The sequence below is a fragment of the Mercurialis annua genome, linkage group LG8 (assembly GCF_937616625.2).
Source record: "Mercurialis annua linkage group LG8, ddMerAnnu1.2, whole genome shotgun sequence".
NCBI lineage: Eukaryota > Viridiplantae > Streptophyta > Magnoliopsida > Malpighiales > Euphorbiaceae > Mercurialis > Mercurialis annua.
This window is the reverse complement of record NC_065577.1, coordinates 27610632-27634124: the sequence shown is the minus strand read 5'-3', so window position 1 is coordinate 27634124 and position 23493 is coordinate 27610632. Positions and strand designations below refer to the sequence as shown.

Below are 23493 nucleotides of genomic sequence, written 5' to 3'. Positions count from 1 at the left end.
TGTCTAACTGTCCAATAGGTGATTCTTTTAGACATAGCAAAAAAATTGATAGAAGAGAAGTAGGTATAAAATGTAATATGTCAACTCGGCTATTTAATGTAAAACACATTGAATAAAGGAAAAAACTTTAAAAAAATGTTGACATTTGAGAAAAAAAACTACCGCAATAGTAATTATTGCATAATTTTCTCCAGATTTTATGGACTAGCCAGTCAAAAAGCGTCACCCCTACTGAACTAGGCGATGACGACCTAAAAATCCTTCGTGGGCTAAGGCCAAATAGTATCATTGCTTTTTGAGGAACTTATGTCCAACTTTTACCAGCATTCACATATATATACATGACAGATATCTTAATCTAAAAATCTACGAGATAACTAGTTACAATCAATCATAATTAATTAGCCTATAATTTAGCTACTAATTGATAGACAAATTGATCCTAATACATTCACTTCATAATAATACTCTAAATACAAAAGAACCAAACCAAATAACAGGCATAAGGCAGGCAGTATAAGCAAGTATCACCACCACTTGTTTCTATGATTTATTAAACTTTATTCGGTTATGCTTTCAGCTGAAGAAAGTGTGCATGGTTTGTTTTCTTTTTTCCCTAAAATACATTTCTAAGCAGCAAGTAGTAAGTAGTAGTTGACCTGCAAAAAGATGAAAGAAGCAAACTGCTACAATTGCTAAGCGTTTCAAGCTTAAAAGTGAAGCAAAAATAGAAGGCACTCGGTACAAAAATCTCTAGTACCACCATCCATGTTTGTAAATAATTTAAGCCACGAAAGGTTCTACTATTACAACAATCCAAGTTAATTTGGGCAGCATAAGCTACTTTTCTTATAGCCAAATTAGCACACTATTTTACAAGGCATGTACAATAATAACTCTTAAAATCTGTTATGATGCCTGGGAAAACACAGCAGGTGATTCAACTTCGGGTGTCGACATTTTTGATGTTTCGTTGAATAATGATTCCTCGGGCTCTGCCTCCGCTGCAGAAATCAAAGATGTTGATTGTATCTTTCCAGCTTGCTCAAGCCTCATCAGAATAACTCCCCTGATATATTTGTGCAAGAAATATCTAACGTTATAGTAAAACAACCACAGCCACCGATAAATCCAAACTCATAAACAAATCGTAAGAGAGCCAACAGTTACATTCCAATTCTTACCTAGTTAAGTATAACAAAAGTAGTCAGACAAAATCATTTCCAAGACATAAGAGAGAAAAATTCATGAATGTGGTTTTCTATAATGCAAATGATGTTTTCAAGAGTTAAAATGGAAACCGGTGAAAACATTGGCTTATAACTGAAAACATGGAACATGAAACCTACAGACTTATAGCCTGGTGCATATTTAATTGGCAAAATAATTCAGTTCAATAAAAGCAGCGTATAAAATAATACATATATACCTTGCAAAACGAGATTGTATTGAGATATCCCGTACTTTAATTCTATTTACTATACCACTTTGGCTTACTAGAACCACTTGTTCATCACTTTCTCCATCTCCTAAAAGAGACGAGACAATGTCTCATTAGCAGAGAACTAGAAAGCATAATGTCAAAACCATAAATTATATAATAATACCTGCCAAAGAAAATCCAACAACAAAGACTGCTGCCAATCGGTCCTCTGCAGAAAACTTGAGAAAGAAAAGGGAGAATGTCTAGTTAGCAATTTTAGCTAGGTTGCACGCGCAAAGAGAGAGAGAGAGAGAGAGAGAGAGAGAGAGAGAGAGAGGGAGTATTATTGCCATGGTACCTTATAACCAATTAAACCAACTCTGTTCAAAACTGAGAGACGAAATCTACTGAGAGGAACTCTCTTTCCATAACCATTCTCAGAGACAAATAACAGCCACGGACCACTGCCCTTGATGCTGTCCCACGCAATTACAGAGTACACACTTCATGGTGAGAATTACATTTATAGCATGAAACCATAAGATTGACCTAGTTGAATTTTTATGTAAATTCTAGTAACTCGAACATTATTTGTATTATTATCATTCAGCGACGAACCCTATAACTATATAAAAGTTCTGATAAGTTAGAAGGTTTCTGAATTCCAGCATACATTTGGATACTCCTAAGTTTAGCAATATGTATCGTACTTAAGAGTTAAAACTATAAAATCTATTTTAGTGACACTTATGACCCATAACAAAATTTGTCAGGTCAAAGAAATTCCTTAAGATTTTCAATAACTTCCATAAAAAATTCTAATTTTAAGGCATGAAAATGAAAAATAATGTCGGACTTTTTATTCGAGATCGATATTGTTTACATTGAAGTTATTAATCAAATATAAGATCATCTATATTTGTAAAATTGTAGAGTATTTTATAGAGAACTTTCAATAGCATCTAAATGGGCACCAATTGACATAAAAACTTCCCACATACAATAAAAATCCAAATGAAACCTACATTTGCACAAAGTAGGTCCAACACAGAAGCCACATCAGCAAAAGACGCAATCTCCCCTCTCAAATTTTGCAATTAGACTTTAATTAAAACAGAGTTTTTCAAATCAGGCTAATATTGAAAAAATTAAAAAACTGTTTAAAACGGAGGGAGTTTTTGGATTTTTAGGCCAACTAGATTTCGGGAAAGTTTTCTAGCTTCGTGAAAAAGATTACTGCAGAATCAAAATTATTCTAGTAACCAAGTAAAGTAATGCAAAGCAAATATGGACAATGTCGAGGAAATTACTAGCTCCTAGGATCTTCCAACACCCTCTCCAAGTCCTTTCGCATGGAAGCTGGGATTATGTCCATGCTTGCCATCTTATCTCCTTTCTTTAGTCTCATAGCCACTCCACCTCTGCTATTTCGGCCTAGTGCTCGAATCTGTGTTGATAAATAAATAAAATCATATAGGTAAAATGGGTAATTAAAAGGATAAGATGAGAGCTAAAAATAATCTTCTATTTGAAATAATGTTTAAGGCACAGTGCAAAACAAATGAACAAAAAAAAATTACCACAGAGAAGTGGCCCTCCAAGACCATGAAGACAAATAACAAGTGGTCTATATGATAAGTGTTAAAACAGCTAAATTAATCTCCAAATAACTTTTTGTTGGAGAAACTGTTCAAATGGATTTCCAATATTGCAGAAGAGTGAAACTCATTGATGCTCAATGCTCAAATGTTTTTTTAGGAAAATATCACCAACTCCCTCAAGACATTTAGCTCAAGACACTTTGAAAGCTGCTTATCAAAAAAATGGTCACTTCAATTATAAATACCAGGATCACTGGATATAAAAATTGGGATGACAAGCATTTTAACATGTAACAAATTTAAGGACCGATGTGCAATCAGATCAAGAATTTTATCGCCAAATATAAATGTTTTAAAAAAATCTTTCAGTAGTCTAATTTGGACAAGTAACACCGTCACCATCTCAAAGGACACTTGTTATAATACAGTCTGATGCTTAGTTTATTTATTGTCTTCTCTACATTCCCATGCCCATTTTTGTATTGCTATAACTAGTCTTCTCTTCTAGGCTCTGGGTTGGTTAAAGGCGGGGAAGCTTTTCACATGTTGTGGTGGAAATGGACGCTTTAGCAGTAGTAACTGCCATGAGAAGCAATATAGAAGATTTGAGTTATATGGGCGTAGTGATCAATGAGCAATGTTTTATTGAATGATATTCTAGATTGTAGAATTATTTTCTTATATAGATCAGTGAATTTTGCTGCGCATCTGGTTTATAATTTTGGAGCTCTTGTCCTCCAAGCTACCTATGTAATTTGATGAGCAATCAAGCTCGTCATTAATAAAAAGTCATATTGTTATGTCACTCCCATTTCCACACTCCTTTTTTTGGATTCATTAATAATAATAATAAAAAAAACCCTAGTCGTCTCTTCTACTTCCATACTCCTTTACACTTAAGGTTCTAGGCAAGGAATGCAAACTAAGAAAGGAAAGGGACCAGATACAGCAAAAGGTAAAAAAAAAGTTCTTTGGCAGTAATCTCAAAGCGACAATAAATGCGTCCCATATGATTGGAAAGGCCAACAACAAACAAGAGAGAAAAACTTAAGACAACATACATTCTCATTGGAACTCAAGATGACCATTCCATTTAGTGAAGCCATAGCTACAAGATCATTATTTGTGCAGCAGCGGACCCATTTTAGCTCATCACCAGGAACCTGGAAAGTACAGATTTTTAATTCAAAAAAAAAAACAATAAATAAGGTACAGATTATGAAATTGAATAGATATAGAGAAGAGGGCAAACCAATTGAATTGCTATGATTCCTGTGGACCGTATGGCTGAGAAAACATTCAAAGGCACTTTCTTGATGTAACCATTGACCGTGAGCATAAGTAGAAAATGATCTCCAGAAAAATCACTCACAGGAATAATGGAAGTTATTCTTTCACCTTCAGACAAAGATAAGATCTATCTCCCGCATGATAGGTATATTGGCATCCTCAAGACATGAGAGAATGAATTTATAACAGCAAAGAGAAAAGCACTAGTGAATACCTGGACTAGTGGTGTGCCGGCAGCAGTCCTTGTGCATTCAGGAGTTTTATAAGCACGAGCAGAGTACACTATTCCCCGATCACTGCCAAATAAGTTGTCAGTATACAACCAAAAATGTATGATAAGAATTCGTTACAGAATGAGTAATTATAGAGAAAAGTAAATGGGATATAAAGCAATATGCTATATCTCAATGTAAAAAGAAAAAAAGAGAGAAACTATAAAAAAAAACACCCAACTTTTTCTACCGCTAAGAATTAAATCCTACATAAATTTTGCTACAAACAGACCCTAACCTTTCAAAAAAATTCAAAATGAACAAAGAAAAAAAAAACATGATGTGTCCTAAATTTAAAAAGAACCAAATATTCGAAAAAAAAAAGTATTTAGTCCAATATTTTTATTTTGAAGTGTAATACTTTTTAAATTGAGTTTATAAGACATTTAAAAAAATAAACTTAAAAATAATGCTTTCCAAATAATGTGTAAAACAAAGCTTAAATTTTTTATTATCCTTTTCTAAATTATTAATAAGAAACTCACATAACAATAACTTATTTATTTTTAATATAATAATATTATTTTGTGTCTAGCTCCCTACTGTGAAATATGATTTGTTTTTAATTTTAGATATTGTATTTGTTTCACTATCAAAAATTTATCAAATTCTATTTATATAAATATTAATATTCTCAGCGTATAGTTAAAAATACCAATTTTACAAAAAAATCACATAATGATATTAAAAATTGAGAATAAAAATAATTTTTTTTACTTTTTTTCCATATAACAATCCATAAAGTTATTAAATTTTATTACTTTTTCTCATAATTTAACTATTTCGCGTACTTTAAATTTTCAAAAGCAATTAAATTTATTTTATTTCATTATTAATAGAATAAGAAATATTTTTATATTTACTGACTTAATTTTTTTAATATTGACAATAATTAAGTTTAATATACAAATGATATTACGATGATGATGATGAGAAAAACTTTTTATAAACATTGATTTTTGGTGCATGTGAGTGGTGGAAATTACTTAGAATGGTAAATTCTATGAATATTTTCAAAAAAAAAAATAGTAAGTTGATATAATTTTTAGGGTTAATTCCTAAAAAAATCACGAACTTTACACGAAGTTTCATTTTAATCATGAACTTTAAAAGTTGTCATTTAAAGGCACGAACTTTCATTTTGTTTCAAATCTATCATTTCAGTGTATTTTTGTTGACTAAATTCTTTAATAAATCATTAATGAAAGACCCAAATTATAAATCGACATTAAATCTTATTATCTTTTAGTTATAGTATATAGGATTAGGAATTTTTGGTTCGATAAAATACATCGGATTTTACTTTGGCGATAGATTTGAAACAAAATGAAAGTTCGTGCCTTTAAATGACAACTTTTAAAGTTCATGATTAAAATGAAATTTCGTGTAAAGTTCGTGATTTTTTTAGAAATTAACCCTAATTTTTATGATTCATAACTGTAAATAATTAAGAAAGATAATAAATATTACTAAAAGTATAGTTTTATTATTTGAAAATTATAAAATATTACTTTATTTAAAAATTGTACGTTATAAGCTTTTCTAACTAAATTTTGAACTTATTATATTTTAATAAAATTTTGATTTTTGGGTTCACGGTTATAAATATAGGACGCAAAATTGCTCTTTTTCTTTACTTATTTCAAAAGTTCTTGAAAGGTTAGAATTTGTTGTGTAACAAAAAATGTCATAGGATTTAGTTTGTTAGTGGTATAAAACGTTGGATGTTTTTTGGTACTTTCCCTAAAAAAAAGAATTATTCATAGAAATATGTAATTATGGAGAGCTCGAACAAGATATGAACAAACCCTAAGCTCAGACAGGAATCATCATAAAAAATTTAGCCAAAAACACCAACTTCAACCATACCATGTACATCTAATTCTCAATGATAGCACCAACAAATTGCCCATAAGCCATATTAAAGGGAGTTATGTAATCGACTTTGAACTAGTAAATGCCATAGGCAAAATGCTAGATAGAAATCAAAGCTAAAGGAAGATACCCTAATGAAGGCAACAGATGTGAAACATAAGAACTTTCTGAAATTTTAGTCATCTAAACAAAAAAAAAATATAAGAATGGTGAGGATTATTCAAAGGTCTGCGACAATACATTCAAGATATGCAAACACAAAACAGATTAGGGTTTAGCTCACTAACATATTCAAGAACAACTAAAGAATAGAAATGACAGTTTATGAAATGATTACCTAAAGTATAGCACATGATCATGTGCATGACAGATGACAAAATCAGACATCGCATCATTGACTCTCAGTTTTCCAACAGATTTACCAATTGTTCCACGATTTTGAAGATTAAACGTGTCAGGCTTCATTCGCTTAACATAACCCTTTTCGCTAATGGCCTGAAATCAAATGAGAAAATTCAAGAAAAAGGCTTCTTGAAGAAATATAATGCAAACAGTATATGTTTATAAATTATAAAAGAAGAAAATAGAGTAAATTCAACATTTCAACATCATAGAACCAAAGAGAGGGTCCAAAACTTCATCGTCATATAAGAACATCATCGAGAAAAAGCTTATAATAAAATATTCATGATGTGACATACCAGAAGCATTTCTTCATTTGGAACAACATCTAAATCATTAAGTTGACCACTGTCCATATCCTCCAAGGATGAACGTCTTGGACTGGGAAACTTATTCTTCAGCTCTACTGCTTCTTGTTCGATTAACTAAAACAAGAAATGAGAAACATTAAAATCACAATTGGCACCAATAATAGGAAATGAGTTGAAGAGTAATTGTTAGATGTTGATTTTCCATTGTGATAGTTGCACAACCATATCATTAAAGATGAGGACAGTGCTAATGAAAGAGGCTAATGTAAGAGGCCAAAAAGTGATAACGTCTACAAAATGGGATATCACAATATCTTATATGTATGCATCACAGATATCTGATCCAAGAGTATCTACAATCTGGTAAAATTAATTTAAAAAACCTTTTACATGATAATTATAGGTAAATACAGTGGTAATGTCAGCCATAGCATATATAAACAAAGTTTTGATACAACTGTACCAGCTAGGGATGCAAAAATGTACATAATCTTTTAAGCAAAAAAGAGGATTCTGCAGCACTAAAACTTGTGCTATATTACTATCATAAATTGTAACATCCATAGAAGAGAACAACTTCATAAATGATGGTATGAGCATCTCCAATCTTTATTTTAAAGAGCATCTCAAAAATAAAGAGTGATATTTTTCGTTTTATTCTAATGGACTCTAGTATTAGCTTTTTTTATTTTATTTTCTTTTCAAAATATAGTAATAATAATAATTAAAATATTAAATATAAAGATTATTAATTTATATTTAATATAATAAAAATAATAATAATAATAACATTTTAAATATTGATAATATAAATTTATTTTTATTTTTAACTAATTTATCTACTAAAATTTTTGTATTAGAAATAAAAATTATTGCATGTTAAAATACAATATTAGAAATAACCAACTTATTTTTTGAAATTTAAAACTTTTGAAAAATAAATTAGAGAGTAAAAATGGCTCTCAACACTCTCTACTTTCAATTTAAAGAATAGAGAATCTGTTGGACCTTTAATTTATAATCAAACTCTTTAAATTAAAGAGTTTGACAATTTTAAATAGTCCATTGTAGATGCCCTAAGCCAAGTTATTCAAATGTAACCACACATCAAATTTGAAAGAAAGGAGAAAATTAAGAAATAAACAAAATAAAATAATCAACATAGAGTGAGAATAAATTGGAACCCCTGAAATTTAGAATTATGAATCTCATAAATGATAACTAAGAGAAACAAAAGATTTAAACCATTATGCAAAAAGTTTATCTATACTATATATAAAAACACGGAGGGGGGGGGGACAGACAAATTTACCTAATAATCCTTTTCAGTTTAACACTAAATAAAGGTTTTATAGTCATTACTTGATTAGTTATTTAATTAATCATTATTGTAATTAAAGTCCTAATTAGAATAGGTAGCTAAATTATACTCCAATTTAGTTTTTAGTATGTAAAAAATAACTAAATTTTCTCCAAATAAGTAGGAATACCTATCTTTTAGTTTGATTTAACTACAAAATTAAAATAGTGTATTCGGTCATTATATTATTATTTAAATTTATTATCTTATTATTTTTAAAGATATTATTAATAAAATTAAATTAATTATTTAGTTATGGTTATTATAAAACTAAAAGAATAATAAATTCAGCATGGAAAAAATTTAATAACCGAATATATTATATTTACTTTTTCAAAAATTCTAAATTAATTTAATATTAATTATAAATAAAAAATTGTATATAATTATAATAAATTTACTAATATGTACATTGACGAGTTACGTTACGAGCCACGTGCATAGCACGTAATACGAAACTAGTAATTAAAAAAGGAAGCATGATTTTGTTAGAGATAATGATAACTATGTAAGAGCATCACCTAACAGCTTGAACTTATAGGTGGATTGGTTATCTGATATAGTATTGGAACCATCCTAAAAAAAGAAAGAAAATATTCTTATTTTTTCCTTCTGTTTTCTTTGCTCTGCTGGAACACCATGTTTGAAGTCACCTCTACTTTAGCGCTGCCTCCTACAATCAGTTATCGAGCACAAACCCAAACTCCCATGGTGATAGCCATTATGTCCAAATCACTACCATTCGGCTCAATGGCGATAATTTTTCAGGGTGGTCTCAATCTGTTTGGATGTACATAAGAGGAAGAGAGAAGATTGGATATGTAACGGGATGGTCCTACATATGCAACCTGGAATGCAGAAAATTCAATGGTGATGACTTGGCTTGTGAACTCCATGGATGATAAAATTAGTTCCAACTATATGTGTTACTCCACAGCCAAGGAACTATGGGACAACGTGAATCAAATGTATTCTGATTTGGGCAACCAGTCATACGTCTATGATTTGACTCTGAAACTTGGTGAAATCCAGTAAGGACAAGATTCGGTGACCAGGTATTTCAATTCCTAAAGACGTCTTTGACATGAAGTGGATTTGCTTAACGATTATGAATGGAAATCCGGTGAAGATACCAAATATTACTATCATACTATTGAGGTTTCCTGCCTTCCCGTATTTACTAATTTCTTGCAGGACACAACATTTAGTTTGATGAGGTTCGAGGATGAATCATTGGCACCACTTCTTCTGATTGGTGAAGTGTTACAAAGGTTAGAAGAGGAGACATGTCATGCTCAGTACCAAGACATTGGCATGTCAGTTGAGAATTTTGCCCTTCATGAAGCGGCTGAAATCCAATCACTCGTAGCATTCCTGATGTTGCCCTTGCACAAACAGGTAGCAGACTTATTGCACTTTCTTCTTATTCAAATTACACTCCTTGGGTAAAGGTTGTGATTATTTTTGCAAATACTCCCCTTTTCAATAAAAGGGTATGTCCCATACATGACTGCTACATTGTTCCTCCGATAGCCACGTCACCTCAAACTCACCAGATTTTCAAACGGTGGTGTAATTGCAAAAAAATTAAAGATGGTAAATGAAATTGATAACTTTTAAAGGTCGTGAAAGGCTCGCCTGAGGCGTGAGGCGATGCCCTAGTCGCCTCAACCCCTGAAAGGCAGGCGACGTCACAAAGGCGCACGCCTCTAGCGCCTCTACTGTGAGGCGAGGCGCTGGCCAGGCGAGCCTTTGTGACTTTTGGGCCTATTTTGTTTTCTTTTTTTAATTAAGTAGTGTTTTAGTTGTGTGGGCCTTTTTAGAGTTTAATTACAACTTAAACTCTATTAAATAGCTGCTGCCAGCAGCTTTTTAATATTTTAACCTAATTAGTTTAGTTTTATCTTAAAACTCATCAAAAGGCTGCTGTCAGGACCAAAAAATTAAACCCTAAACAACACAACAGAGGCAGCCAGAAAGAAACAAGATTATAATGATAACTGGAAAGGAAAGCTAATGTAACCATGCATATCAGATAGACATAGAGTAGCAATTTGCCTGAAATTCCAACACTATTTATCCCAAACAAAAATTACTAAATTACATTTGTTGTGAGTGTTACCTGTAATATGTTTTTCCTGCTTGATAGTAGTTCTTCTAACCTTGAAATTTGTTCCATTAATAACTTGCTTTCATTGACAAATTTTTTTCTCTACACAACAATTCTTTCTTATGAAATCATTTGCAAGTTGTAAGCTTGTATAAATTTGATAAAAAATAATGTAAAATCTAACAGAGAAAATAGAAAATATGAAAAAGCACAATATGAGCACCTCAAGAAGAGTAAGTCTTCTCAGGCTTATGTCCAAAATAGCTTCAGCCTGCTTCCCAGAAAGACTGAATGCTGCGTCGATAAATTTGAAAACGTATTAGCAAAACTTATTAGATATTTCTTGGAATTTTTTAGATAAAACAAAGAATAAATAAGTAAATGTCAGCATCAATGAAAGCAAGTCAGTGTGTACTGATCAAACCAGTCCAACCAGCGATTCTGGTATGCTTTTTCTTTTAGATTTTCAATCAAAAACGTGGAATAGAAAAGTATGTAAAGAAAAAAATGAGAACAATTTTCATTTTTGAATGTCAAGCTACTGCAAAAATTAAAAAGGTTAGAGTTTGATTTCTCTATTACTTCCTGTGGTCTACTGCACCTATACAAAATCATTGTAACAAATTTATTCATACTGCTTATCACTATAGTCATGCATATCCTTAAGCAATCAAATGATTATTTTTTGAGAATTGTGAAGACCAGTTGTTTTCTGTTCTATAAATTTGACTTGTTAAGGCACTTTTACGCTCAGTTTTTTATAGAAACTTCTAATGAATTATAAAAGCCATTTAAATAATACTAAAAAAATTGCTCATTTCTCTCTAGATTGCCAAAAGAAACAACTGTGCAGATAATGCATTTGGCATCCTCACATCCAACCATTCACTGAAATCTCCAAGGTGCAAGCATAACTGGAAAGGTTATGCACAAGACAACTTTTAATTCAGGATGATGCATGTATTAAATACTATAGCTGCACAGCAATTTCTGGGTAATGCACCCAAATAATGTATGAAAACTAAGAGTATGTATATCAAAAGGCAGAAAAATGTCAACTGCATGTTAGAAGCAAGATTATCCAAGGCATAAGTGTGCAAAGACTACAAAGCAGAATTGTGGGAAAAGAAAAACAAGTAATATAAAAAGGAATCAAAGCTTACCATTCATCAGGCCAGCAGATGCAGCTGCATTGCTTGAAGCCTCCTTAATTATGCGAATTACTCCATCCATATTATCAAGTCCCACCACAATACCCTAATTGAACATATATATAAACAAATAAATCAAAATAAAGCATCTCATGATAGGGAAGTCAACCCATTCACTTTTAAAGAGTAATGAAAAATCAACTACCTATTGCTGCTGTGCGGCATCACAGACATAAAGGACATTGTCACAAAAGGAAGAACGGTAGAAGAAAAGAGAATGAAAAACAAGAGAAAGAAAACGAAGAGAACTTAGCTTAGACATAAAATGAAGCATATAAATGTTGGATCCCCAAGATAGATTCTAAGGTCCTCGACATACCTCAACAATATGTCTTCTCTCCTGTGCTTGAGAAAGCTTGAACCTGGCACGTCTTTCAACAACAGAACATCTAAAATCTAAGAATGCCTGGAAATAGGAACAAAAAGGTTGTTAACTCGATTCCATTTTCTAATACTACGGAAATGTAAACACAACAATAAAAACAAAATTTGAAGAGAATTTAAAATAGCAGAAGGTGCACATTTGCAAATAAAAATTTCAAATACATAGGGGATGTAAGAACAAGAACTTGACAAGTGAATTGTAATCACTAACCTGTAGCAAGTCTTTCAGACCCATCTGTTTGGGTTGTCCATCAAGAATACTGCAAAAACCGAGCAAGTTTCAACAAATTATGACGCAGCATAAGCACACCAGAATGTAAAATAAAGTTTTGCACAGTAAACTTAATATTAGAAACAAGTGGATACAGTAATGCAATATCTTTACAATACAAAACGAATAATAGCCTAGTGGGATCGAGCCATTTTGCTTACTGACTAAAGAAAAAAACAAACCTTTTAAGAGATTGTACAGTTGAAAGAATAAAAGGAAAGTAGAGCTGTACAAGTATAAGGACATTGTAGATGTAGTCTATTTTCACTAAAGAAATCTAGTGCAAGTCTCAAATTAGTGAAGTAAAAACTAGATACCAAGATTATATATCACACTTGTCAATTTTAAAAAGAGCAGTATACAAGGAAGATCAAATTGAATGATTTACAGTTTCAAATCTTTGCAATTTAAATATGTGAGCACAAAGTAAGGAGAGTCTGTACTTATCCAGCTTCAACTCCAATGGTCATTCGCGTGTGGAATATGTTAGAGATAATAAAACCATAATTATAACCTTTCGTGATAATTAAACCTTTGGATTTATTAGTTATTTATTTGTTTTGGCTATCTAAAGTTCAAACTCCAAATCTTTTCCCACCATTTAATGAAATAAATATTTGACCACAAGTTAAGTTGGGTATGTACTAGTTCAAACCATAGTTATCAAAAGCGCGCCTCAGGCGTGCCTAGGCGCTAGAAAAGCGCTAGGCGAGGGTGGTGCGCCTGGGTGCGCTTCGGGTGCGCTTAAGGCATGAAGTGCGCTTTTTCCAGGCAAGAGACATTGTTGGAAACCCTATTTTTTTGTATTTGTTAAAGTTTTGGGCTTTGGACTTTGAGCTTTTAAAAAATCAAATATAAATAAAACAATTAAAGAAAACAGAAGCCTTACAAATATAAAAATATTGCACTTAAAAACTATTATGCTCAAGACTCCTCTATCTTGATCGATGATCTTGTTTTTTATCACATTAAAATAAGAATCAAGGTCATGGACAAAGAATCATGTCATCTGAGCAAGCTTTTATATATCTATAATAGGTATTTAACTTTTTTACGTATATGCGCCTAGATTCACTCGGGCGTGCGCTTTTTTTGCGCCTAGCGCCTCGGGCTATTTGAGGCCCTTTGCGCTTTAGCGCTTTAACAACTATGGTTCAAACTGAAGATTTAATGGGATATGTGTTGGAAACAATAAAATCATAGTGGGAGTTTGCATAACAATTTACACTTCTGGTTTGACTTGTCCTTTACTATATTATAAAATTTCTTTTTTCCAAAAAAAATATATCAGTTCTATGAAGGTTTTATGATTTTTCCTATTGGTTTAAAAATATCAGTTCTACAGATCTTTTGGCTTTTCTTAAATAAGTAAATATCAGTGCAAATCAGATATTCATATTGATTTCAATTCGCCTGTGATTCTATGGATTTGCGAGTCGTTCTTATAGTTTTCAATTCACCCATAAGATTTGTATCGATGATGCAGTGAATAGACTCAAATCATATGCGGATCATGAATCATATATTTTGAACACAATTCATAATAGATACGGCCAAAAAGTTTAGAAAGAAGAGTTGAATTGTCACCGGCAAATCACAAGGTAGAGAACATCATATAAAAAAACTGTTAAGATTGTAAACCTAAAGTGTAACAGAATCTATATTCTTGAATGTCCAGCGAGTTTGAATTAGGATACTAGGAATAAATTACTTACCCGACCATATTGCAGCTAAAACTAGATTGAAGAGGAGTAAGACGATAAAGATTATTTAACACTATTGATGGGTCTGATCCCCGTTTCAGCTGTTAGATGAGAGAGAAGACATTAGCATAAGTACCCCAATAAATTTAGTGTAAAGAAGCACCGCATATATTTACTTACCTCAATCACAATACGCATTCCAGAACGATCGCTTTCATCACGGATGTCACTAATGCCATCCAAACTCTGCCAGAAAAAAGATTAAACAAAATATATTAATTCAATATTTGAAATTTTGACTCAACTTTGGACCACCAGCTTATCAAATATTCATGTGATTTAGGCTTAATTAGGACTGCCAACAAAAATTACATGACCAAAGCTAAACAGGCATTTCTAATAATAGGAACTACATGAAACAGTCTCGAAAGTTAAAGGCCGACGCTCAATTATTTATGTGACATACATTTGAGGAGCACATGCATAACTTGATAATGAAATTGTTAAACATAATTAACATTATCAGTCACTTTTCAGATCATTAGACCACCATTATGCAAGATAAGTCAATTCTGTTTCTTCAGCTCTCCATAAACTCAAAAAGACAATTCATGGAAATGGGTCTCTTTGGACAATTCATGGAAATATGTCTTTTCGGACAGTAAATGCATGGCTTAGAAAGCAAGAAGACATGAGCACGGGCTTATATGAACTTAAACAAAATTGATCAGAAACACCACCTACAGACATGAAAATCACAAAGTGGAAACAATGATATTCTTTTCTTGCTTACTGTCTTTCTATTATACTCCATCCGTCCCAATAGAGTTGTCCACTTTGAGAAATATTTTTGTCCCAAAACTCTTTTCCACTTTCAAACAGTAACTAATTTTTACACTCAATTTTTCTATATTACCCCTATTTAAAATCCACTAATGAATAAAGTGATAGTAAATTGCATGTGGACCCTATATTAAATAGGGGTATTATAAAAAAAGTAAGTAAAATTTTATAAAACCTATACACAATAATTACTGTTCTTAAACTGTGTGATAAAAGCAAAGTGGACAAGTCTATTGGGACGGAGGGAGTATTTTCTTTAGCAGAGGATAGAAATACCACCTTCGTTAGGAATTATCACCTCCCTTTAATACCTTATTACCTTCCTTACTTTTAATTTAGAACCAAACAAGAAGCAAGATTACGTGTTCATGACTTACAAGTGAGTAACCTTCATACAAATCAATAATAGAAAATTAGCAGACAATCACGCAGATGACAGATCATTTGATCACAGAAATTATTGTTTTAAAAGGGAATAGAAGACATTTTAGTTGCTATTCAACCAGCTCCAGCACATTCTATACTGCAATTGCAAACCACAAAAATATTTAAGTACATCAAATAATATGGGAATTACCTTATTCTCTACAAGTTCAGCAATCTTTTCCACAAGTGACGCTTTGTTGGTTTGATAGGGGATCTGTTTGATTGGAAAATATTACTCTCTTCTCATCTTACAAATTAAAATACAGGCGATAATAAGACCTACAATCAACACAAATGATCACCTCTTTTATGATAACTGCAGCCCGCTTGGTTTTCAAGTCAAGCAATTCAATTTCTGTTTTTCCTCTCACGATAATACGTCCTCGCCCGGTTCGATATGCATCTAATATCCTTGACAAATATGCAAACATCAGAATCCACATACAGCTAATTGGAACATTAAGTCTTAATATCGCAATCATTTTGACTTGCTGGTTGATTCTTTTGCCTTCTTATCTCAGAATCTCTCAAATTCAACCTGAAGGGAACCTATAATTAGATGCTCTTACTGATTTTATTTATAAATAAATGACTATCATGGTCAAACTTTTAAAGGATTGATAAGAGAAGGTACTAATTTTATTTATAAATAAATGACTATCAAGGTCAAACTTTTAAAAGATTGAGAGAGAGGATAAATGCCATAATACAAATGCAAGAGCATATCATATTGATGCAAGACAGACCTTGAATTCTTGATCACTCTACAACTAAGAATTGTTTACTTGATGTAGAAAGTTCTTGTAAAGATATTAAGATTCTCAAGTCTAGTTTTCTCTTAAGGAAGTTAATAAAAAACTGAATAAATGAAAATCAAGGTACCAAAAAAGTAAGCAACACCTCCCAAATACAATGTTTACTATTGTGGTAGATTTCCTGTTAGTGGTTAGTAGAAGTAATTTAACGAAAAGCGGAAAAACATGCTGTGCTGAAAAGTAAGTTTAAGACTAATATAAAACTCTACTTGAAGCCAGTTCCAACCATTAAGTTTCAAACCAAACGCATGTATAGATGAAAAGGAATGCAACCCCAAACAGACAGATGATGATTTAATATGGTTTTCAACTTCATTTTTATATCCTGCAGACAAGTTAAAATATAAAAAAAAAAACAGGAAGCATGAAAGTATAAGTTTTAAATTATGATCTAGAGCCAATAACATAAATATTGGTGACTGCACGACCACATTGAAATACAGCAACTCAATTCTTTTCAGAATCATGAAAGATAAAATATACATTTAATAACTTCAAAAAAAATTCAGTAGAAACTACTAAATGAATATTATTTCTTATAATAATCCACAGAAATATGAGCCTTTATTTCCAATTCTATTAAAACTATAAGACTGTCTAGAAAACGAAGCCAGGTGCTTGAAGAGGTCGGTTATAACAGAGTAGAAAGATAATATCCATGCTGTACATTCCTGACCATTGTAGGCGTCGAGATGAGGTATTGTTATAACCAGCTGATTTCTATGGGTTTAACAAGCTGGAACACATAAATTGGCAACAACTGTCACAACAAAGGTTTTCACATTCTAATGTAGGCATAATCGTTCAAGATTTAGCATAGTTAAGCTGCAGTACTGAAATCATCTATCTCAAAGTTTCTGTCCTTGTGAAAGCTACTTGGTTGCAAAGCACAGTACCCGCTAAATTACACTAGTAGTGCTACTGCTTTAGAAAGAAAGGGAGTTGCATGAAAAGGAAGGGTGCAGCACTGCCTCAAAGACCTTGAAGATGGGAGAAGGGGGAGGATAATATGCACTAGCCATAAAATTGACGCGTGATCAACGAAGCGGAGAAATACAATAGGAATTCTATGTTACTGCAGCTGCAAGATGCAAAATCAACTGAAAGTAAAAATTTACCACTGAGAAGACAGACATATACTATGTATGGGAAAGCAGCAAAGACTCAATATCCCCACAAGATTAGTGTTAGAAAAATGAGGAAGCTAAGACGGACGGATGTCCAAATATATAGAGATGGATGACGTCTATAACGAGATTAATTAAGGAAAAAGGTTGGAGTGGTAGTGTGGCACACACTGAAAACAAATTGAGAGAATGAAGATTAAGGTGATTTCTAATTGGACATCTGAGCCATATACTACTCATGCACCAGTTAGGAAGGTCAATTATAGTAGGGTAGATTGAGTGTAGGAAGAAACAGTAGACCCTACCAACCCTGGAGAAAAGAACTGCAAGAAGATATATGGCTTCACACGTAGCTCAAACAGCATTTGAAATGAAGGGGGAGAAATCAACATAGCCGGCCAAAACTAACTGGGGAAAAATGCATAGTTGTGTATGTTGCTTCGAAAACTCAACACATAAAACCATTGCCTAACATCATTTAACATGTAATTTGAATATTAACTATGAAGGCTGCATGCTTCAGAAATCGAAATGTTAAAAAGGGTCTGTGGTACATATGGCAAGCAAGTCATATGGGTTTACAAGCTGTGATTTATGACCAAAGCTTTTCGTCATGCCTGATCAATGAAACAAGAAACTAAATAGAAGATTCTACATATTTAACTTACCCAAGGTTTCCCAAAATTAGTCCTCCAGTTGGAAAGTCGGGTCCAGGCATGTATTCCAACAACTCCTGCAACTGTAACAACAAATGATTCATATAAGAGATAACCCTGTGCGAAGAATAAACATTAATCTGCATTAGCTACGTGTTGGAATCCATAGCATCAGTTGTAAATCTGTAGCCATACAGACTCATATTCCAATTAGATACTCTAAAGAAAGGCAATCTAAAGTTCTAAACTAGGAAAATGTTAACAAATATAATGGGCCTCAGAGAGCAAAAAAAGACTATTTATTGCCGAAAACCAAGCTAACTTTGACGCCAACTATCACGAAACAGTGTTTTAAAATCGTCCTAGAGATTTTGAGTTTCAGAAATACTACTATGTTAATCAGAAAATTTCACCTCAACTTCATCTAATACCTTATCCAAACATTTAATATTTTTGTAATATAGTGACAGTGCTAGAGATAACAATACAGTGACAGAAAAAACCTCGGTATCAAATCATACAAAGATGTTACCAGCTCGTATTATATGACAAAAGTAACCAGTGCTCTAAGCATTGATAGACAGATAGTAGACAGAGAGAGTGGGTAGATAGAGTGTTACAACTCACTAACATTCATCACATATACAAGTTAAATAATTCAGCTACATTTTTCAGCACTTACAGTGGCTTCCGGATTGTGAATTAACGCGCACAGCGCGTCCACGAGTTCTTCAAGATTATGGGGAGGAATATTGGTTGCCATGCCAACCTACCAAATGTCAAATACTTTATATACATTAACTACTGTGTGCAACAAAAGAACATTTATCTTAAGAAGGAGAAAACTTGCATATAAAGCACCTTAAGCAAACAAGAATAGCTATAACATTACCGCAATCCCTGACGATCCATTTAATAACAATGTCGGTAGACGTGCAGGGAAAAGTGAAGGTTCCTTTTGCGAATTATCAAAATTCGGAACAAAATCAACCTGAAAACAAAGGTTTAGAATAGTAGAATGGGCAAGTTAAAAGAGGAAAAAGCATAACTGATAATGCATATAAAAGAAGAGCTCTTACGGTATCAAACTCAAGATCAGCGAGCAAAACTACTTCTGTGAGTGCCTGCAAAGTTATTGGGCAATTTCGTAAAGTATCCAAGTAGGAAAGCAAAAAGAAAAGAGAAGAGCATACTTGCAGCCTGCACTCTGTGTAACGCATTGCAGCAGGAGGGTCTGCGTCAATGGAACCGAAATTGCCATGTCCCTGGATAAGGGGGCTTCGTAAGGAGAAATCCTGCGCCATTCTAACCAATGCGTCATAAACGGCAGTGTCGCCATGGGGATGGAACTTACCCAGAACCTGAAAAACATAGGAATAATAAAACACAGTACTAATAGCAATAGTAATAACAAAGTGAGGAGGAAGAATTTGGAACCTCGCCGACAACTCGAGCACATTTTTTGAAGGGCTTTTTAGAAGAAAGACCCAATTCATGCATTGCAAACCTAGTAATAAAGACAATTAGGTCTGAAAAAAATAGAGAAAATTAGAGAAAAGAAGAAGTGCTTACAAAATTCGACGGTGTACAGGCTTCAAGCCATCTCTAACATCAGGCAAAGCTCTGCCAAGCAAGACCGACATTGCATAGGCCATGTAAGCCTCGGTGGCCTCCTTATGAAGCTCGACAGGAAGAACGCGACCTCCATTGCAATCTTGCGTGACGGACAGACTGCGGTTTCGCTGGGACGGGGCGAGTTTAGTGGAGAAGAATGGGCGAGAGAAGCGACAAGTGTGGGGGTGACGGAGAAGAGAGGAAGATAAACGGATAGCAGCAGAAGAGAGTGGCATAGTGTTAGGGTTTAAGAGAATAGTTGAGAGCAGGGGTTTTTGCATCTCCTTTGCAACTACTTAGCAGCCACAATGCGCTCTCTAAAATTGTCAAACTCTTTAACCTAAAGAAGAGTTTGACAACAAATTAAGAGTCTAATGAATTCTCTATTCTTTATATTTAAAGTAGAGAGTGAAAATAACTCTTCACATATAAAGAGCCATTTTCACTCTCTATTTCATTTTTGAAATAATAAAATTTTAAATTTTAAAAAATAAGGTGGTTATTTTTATTTTTAATATTATTAGTTTCACCAGCCAATTCCGTCCGATTAGTCTTTGTAATGTCTCATATAAGATTATTACTAAGATTATTGCTAATAAGCTTAAAGGTATTATGCCTAAGATTATCGGCCCGGCTCAGACAAGTTTTGTGAAAGGCAGGCATATAACGAATAATATTATAATTGCTCAAGAAGTTGTTCATTCCCTACGGAAAAAGAAAGGAAAGAAAGGTTTCATGGCCATCAAAATTGATCTTGCGAAAGCATACGATAGGCTGTCGTGGGACTTCATTTTGGATACTCTGGATGTTCTTGGTATCCCTAGCTCTTTGTCAAGAGTTATTATGCAATGTATTTCCACTCCGTCAATGAATATTCTTTGGAATGGTAGCCCTACTTCCACTTTTGAGCCGTCGTGTGGAGTCAGACAAGGACACCCGTTATCCCCTTATCTGTTTGTTCTTTGTATGGAGAGGCTAGCTCATCTCATCAATATTGAATGTTCTAATAACTCCTGGAAGCCTATAAAGCTGAGCAGAGGAGGGACTCCTCTTTCCTACTTGTTTTTTGCCGATGACCTCATGCTCTTCTGTGAAGCTACTTTTGATCAAGTGGAGGTGGTGAAAAGAGTGCTTGATGTTTTTTGCAGAGCCTCGGGCCAACGAGTGAATAATGAAAAGACAAGAGTTTGTTTCTCGTCGAATGTCTCTGCTTATGATAGTCTTGCAATGGCAACCAGTTTGGGATTCACAAAAACTTTGGACCTAGGTAAATACCTAGGAGTTCCTCTCATCCATGGGAGAGTTTCCAAAAGGCATTCGAGAATGGTGGTTGATAAAATGACGCAGCGGTTAGAAGGGTGGCATAACAAATTTTTGTCTAGAGCTGGTCGTTCTACTTTGGCTAACTCTGTTATTCAGGCAATTCCCATTTACGCCATGCAAACTATGGCAATCCCGAAGAGTATTTGCTTGGAGGTGGAGAAGAATTGTCGTAAGTTTCTTTGGGGGTCTCATCTGAACAAGACGAAGATCAGTTTGGTTAAGTGGCCGGATGTTAGGCAACCAAAGCTTTGTGGTGGTTTGGGTTTCAAAAATATGTTCAAGATGAATCAAGCTTTGCTCATGAAAATTGGCTGGAATATCATTTCTAATGAAAACTTTCTTTGGGTCAAAGTCCTTAGAACCAAATACAATCTGAATAATTTGAATTACCAGTCCCTGAATAGAACGCATGGTGCTTCTCTTGTCTGGCGCTCTCTTAATGGTGTTTGGCAGCAGGTGGTTGATGGGATCAGATGGGCTCTCGGTGATGGAGATTGTGTGAGATTTTGGCTTGATGCTTGGCTTGGAGATAATCTTACTCTTTGCCAGGTGGTTACTACTCAGATTCCTGATAGTATTATCAATGAAAAGGCTAAGCACTATGTCAAAGAGGATGGACAGTGGGATTGGGAGAGGTTTGAGCATTTTCTTCCTATTAATTGGCTTAGTAGAATTGGGAGTATTATTCCTCCGAGTGTTGACAACGGAGCTGACGTCATGTATTGGGGTCATTCTACTTCTGGGTCTTTCACTACCAAATCCGCGTACCATGAGATTACTAAAGATGAGAGGAATATTGAAGCTAACTGTTGGAAGCAAATCTGGAATTGGAAGGGACCTGAGAAGATTAAGCATTTCCTTTGGCTAGTGATTCATGACAGGCTACTTACTAACGCCGAGAGAATGCGTCGTCATATCTCTAGCGAGGCCATTTGCATGCGCTGTAAGTCTGAGATAGAATCAGCAATTCACGTTCTGCGTGATTGTTTCCAAGCTCGGGCTTTCAGGGTTCGTTTTATTCCGCCTCAAGATCATGTTCATTTTTTCAACCTGTCTTGTAATGACTGGATTATGCAAAACATTTCAGGGAAGCAAAGCATGGGTCAAGTTGGTAATTGGAATTTATTCTTTGGTGTGGCTATTTGGAATCTTTGGAATTGGAGAAATCAAACTATATTTAGTGATGTTATCGTATCTTTAAATGACATTGTTAATGATGTTAAAAGAAACGTTATCTACATTTCAAAGTCTCAATTGGAGTGTATGAACACTAGGATCCCTAAAGATGATTATAGTACCATTGATATCTCCTGGTGTTGTCCTCCTCCAACTTGGGTGAAGGTTAATACTGATGGGGCATTTAATACTTCAACGGGAATCACTAAAGCTGGCGGTCTTTTGCGAGACTCCAACGGTAACTGGCTTGGCAGTTTCTCGGCTAATACTGGTATGGGTACAGTCCTTAGTGCAGAATTGAGAGGGGTTCTCCATGGGTTAGAATTATGCTGGTTTTTAGGAGTGAAGAAGCTTGAGCTTGAGGTGGATAATAGCACTGTTGTAGATCACCTGCATAATGATAGTTCTATTGGTCATTACTCGAATGTGTTGAATGCGATCCGATCGCTGTTATCGAGAACTTGGGTTGTGAAGTTCAAGCATGTTTACAGAGAGGCTAATTATGCCGCTGACCATTTGGCTTCTCTAGGGGATGATCATTGTTTGGGAGTCATTAGACACACAGCTCCCCCTCCTAGTTTAATCCATTGGCTTGAGCATGACAAGCATGGTGTTTCATACAGTAGATCTGTTTTGTTGAGCTAAGTTTCTAGGCTTATGCCTCCACCCCCTGTACCAAAAAAAATATTATTAGTTTCACATTACGTGCTATGCACGTGGCTCGTAATGTAACTCGTTAATGAACATATTAGTAAATTATAATTATATTAATTTTTTATTTATAATTAATATTAAATTAGTTAAAAAAATTTGTAAAAGTAAATATAATATATTCGGTTATTAATTTTTTTTCCATACTGAATTTATTATTCTTTTGACTTTATAATAACCATAATTAAATAATTAACTTAATTTTATTAATAATATTTTTAAAAATAATAAGATAAAAATTTAAATAATAATATATTGACCAAACAATATTTTAATTTTGTAGTTCAATCAAACTAAAAGATAGGTATTCCTACTAATTTGGAGACAATTTAGTTATTTTTTACATACTAAATACTAAATTGGAGATAATTTAACTACCTATTCTAATTAGAACTTTAATTACAATAATGATTAATCAAATAACTAATTAGTTAATGACTATAAAACTTTTATTTAATAGTAAACTGAAAAGGATTATTCAGTAAATTTGTTTGTCCCCCCCATCCGTGCTTTTATATATAGTATAGATATTTTTACTTTTAGTAAAAAAATTGAATAAATAAAAAAATAATAAAATAAATTAAAAAAT

The 23493-nt window shown here is 33.4% G+C and overlaps 1 protein-coding gene across 1 annotated transcript; it reads right to left on the bottom strand.

The window, feature by feature from the left end:
* Positions 1-670: 670 nt before the first annotated feature.
* On the bottom strand, positions 671-20011 carry LOC126660279 (DNA gyrase subunit A, chloroplastic/mitochondrial). The gene is made up of 26 exons (XM_050353686.2): positions 19653-20011; positions 19518-19587; positions 19274-19441; positions 19160-19204; positions 18973-19071; positions 18763-18849; positions 18093-18163; positions 15785-15893; positions 15634-15696; positions 14394-14459; positions 14226-14314; positions 12451-12499; positions 12175-12261; positions 11808-11901; positions 10868-10938; positions 10657-10746; positions 7163-7288; positions 6799-6956; positions 4529-4610; positions 4277-4441; positions 4086-4187; positions 2734-2870; positions 1782-1899; positions 1608-1662; positions 1430-1529; positions 671-1069 (listed from the first exon to the last, which is right to left on the bottom strand). Exons 1-26 carry the CDS (start codon positions 19973-19975, stop codon positions 910-912), a joined length of 2784 nt encoding a protein of 927 aa, XP_050209643.1. The 5' UTR covers positions 19976-20011; the 3' UTR covers positions 671-909.
* Positions 20012-23493: the final 3482 nt, after the last annotated feature.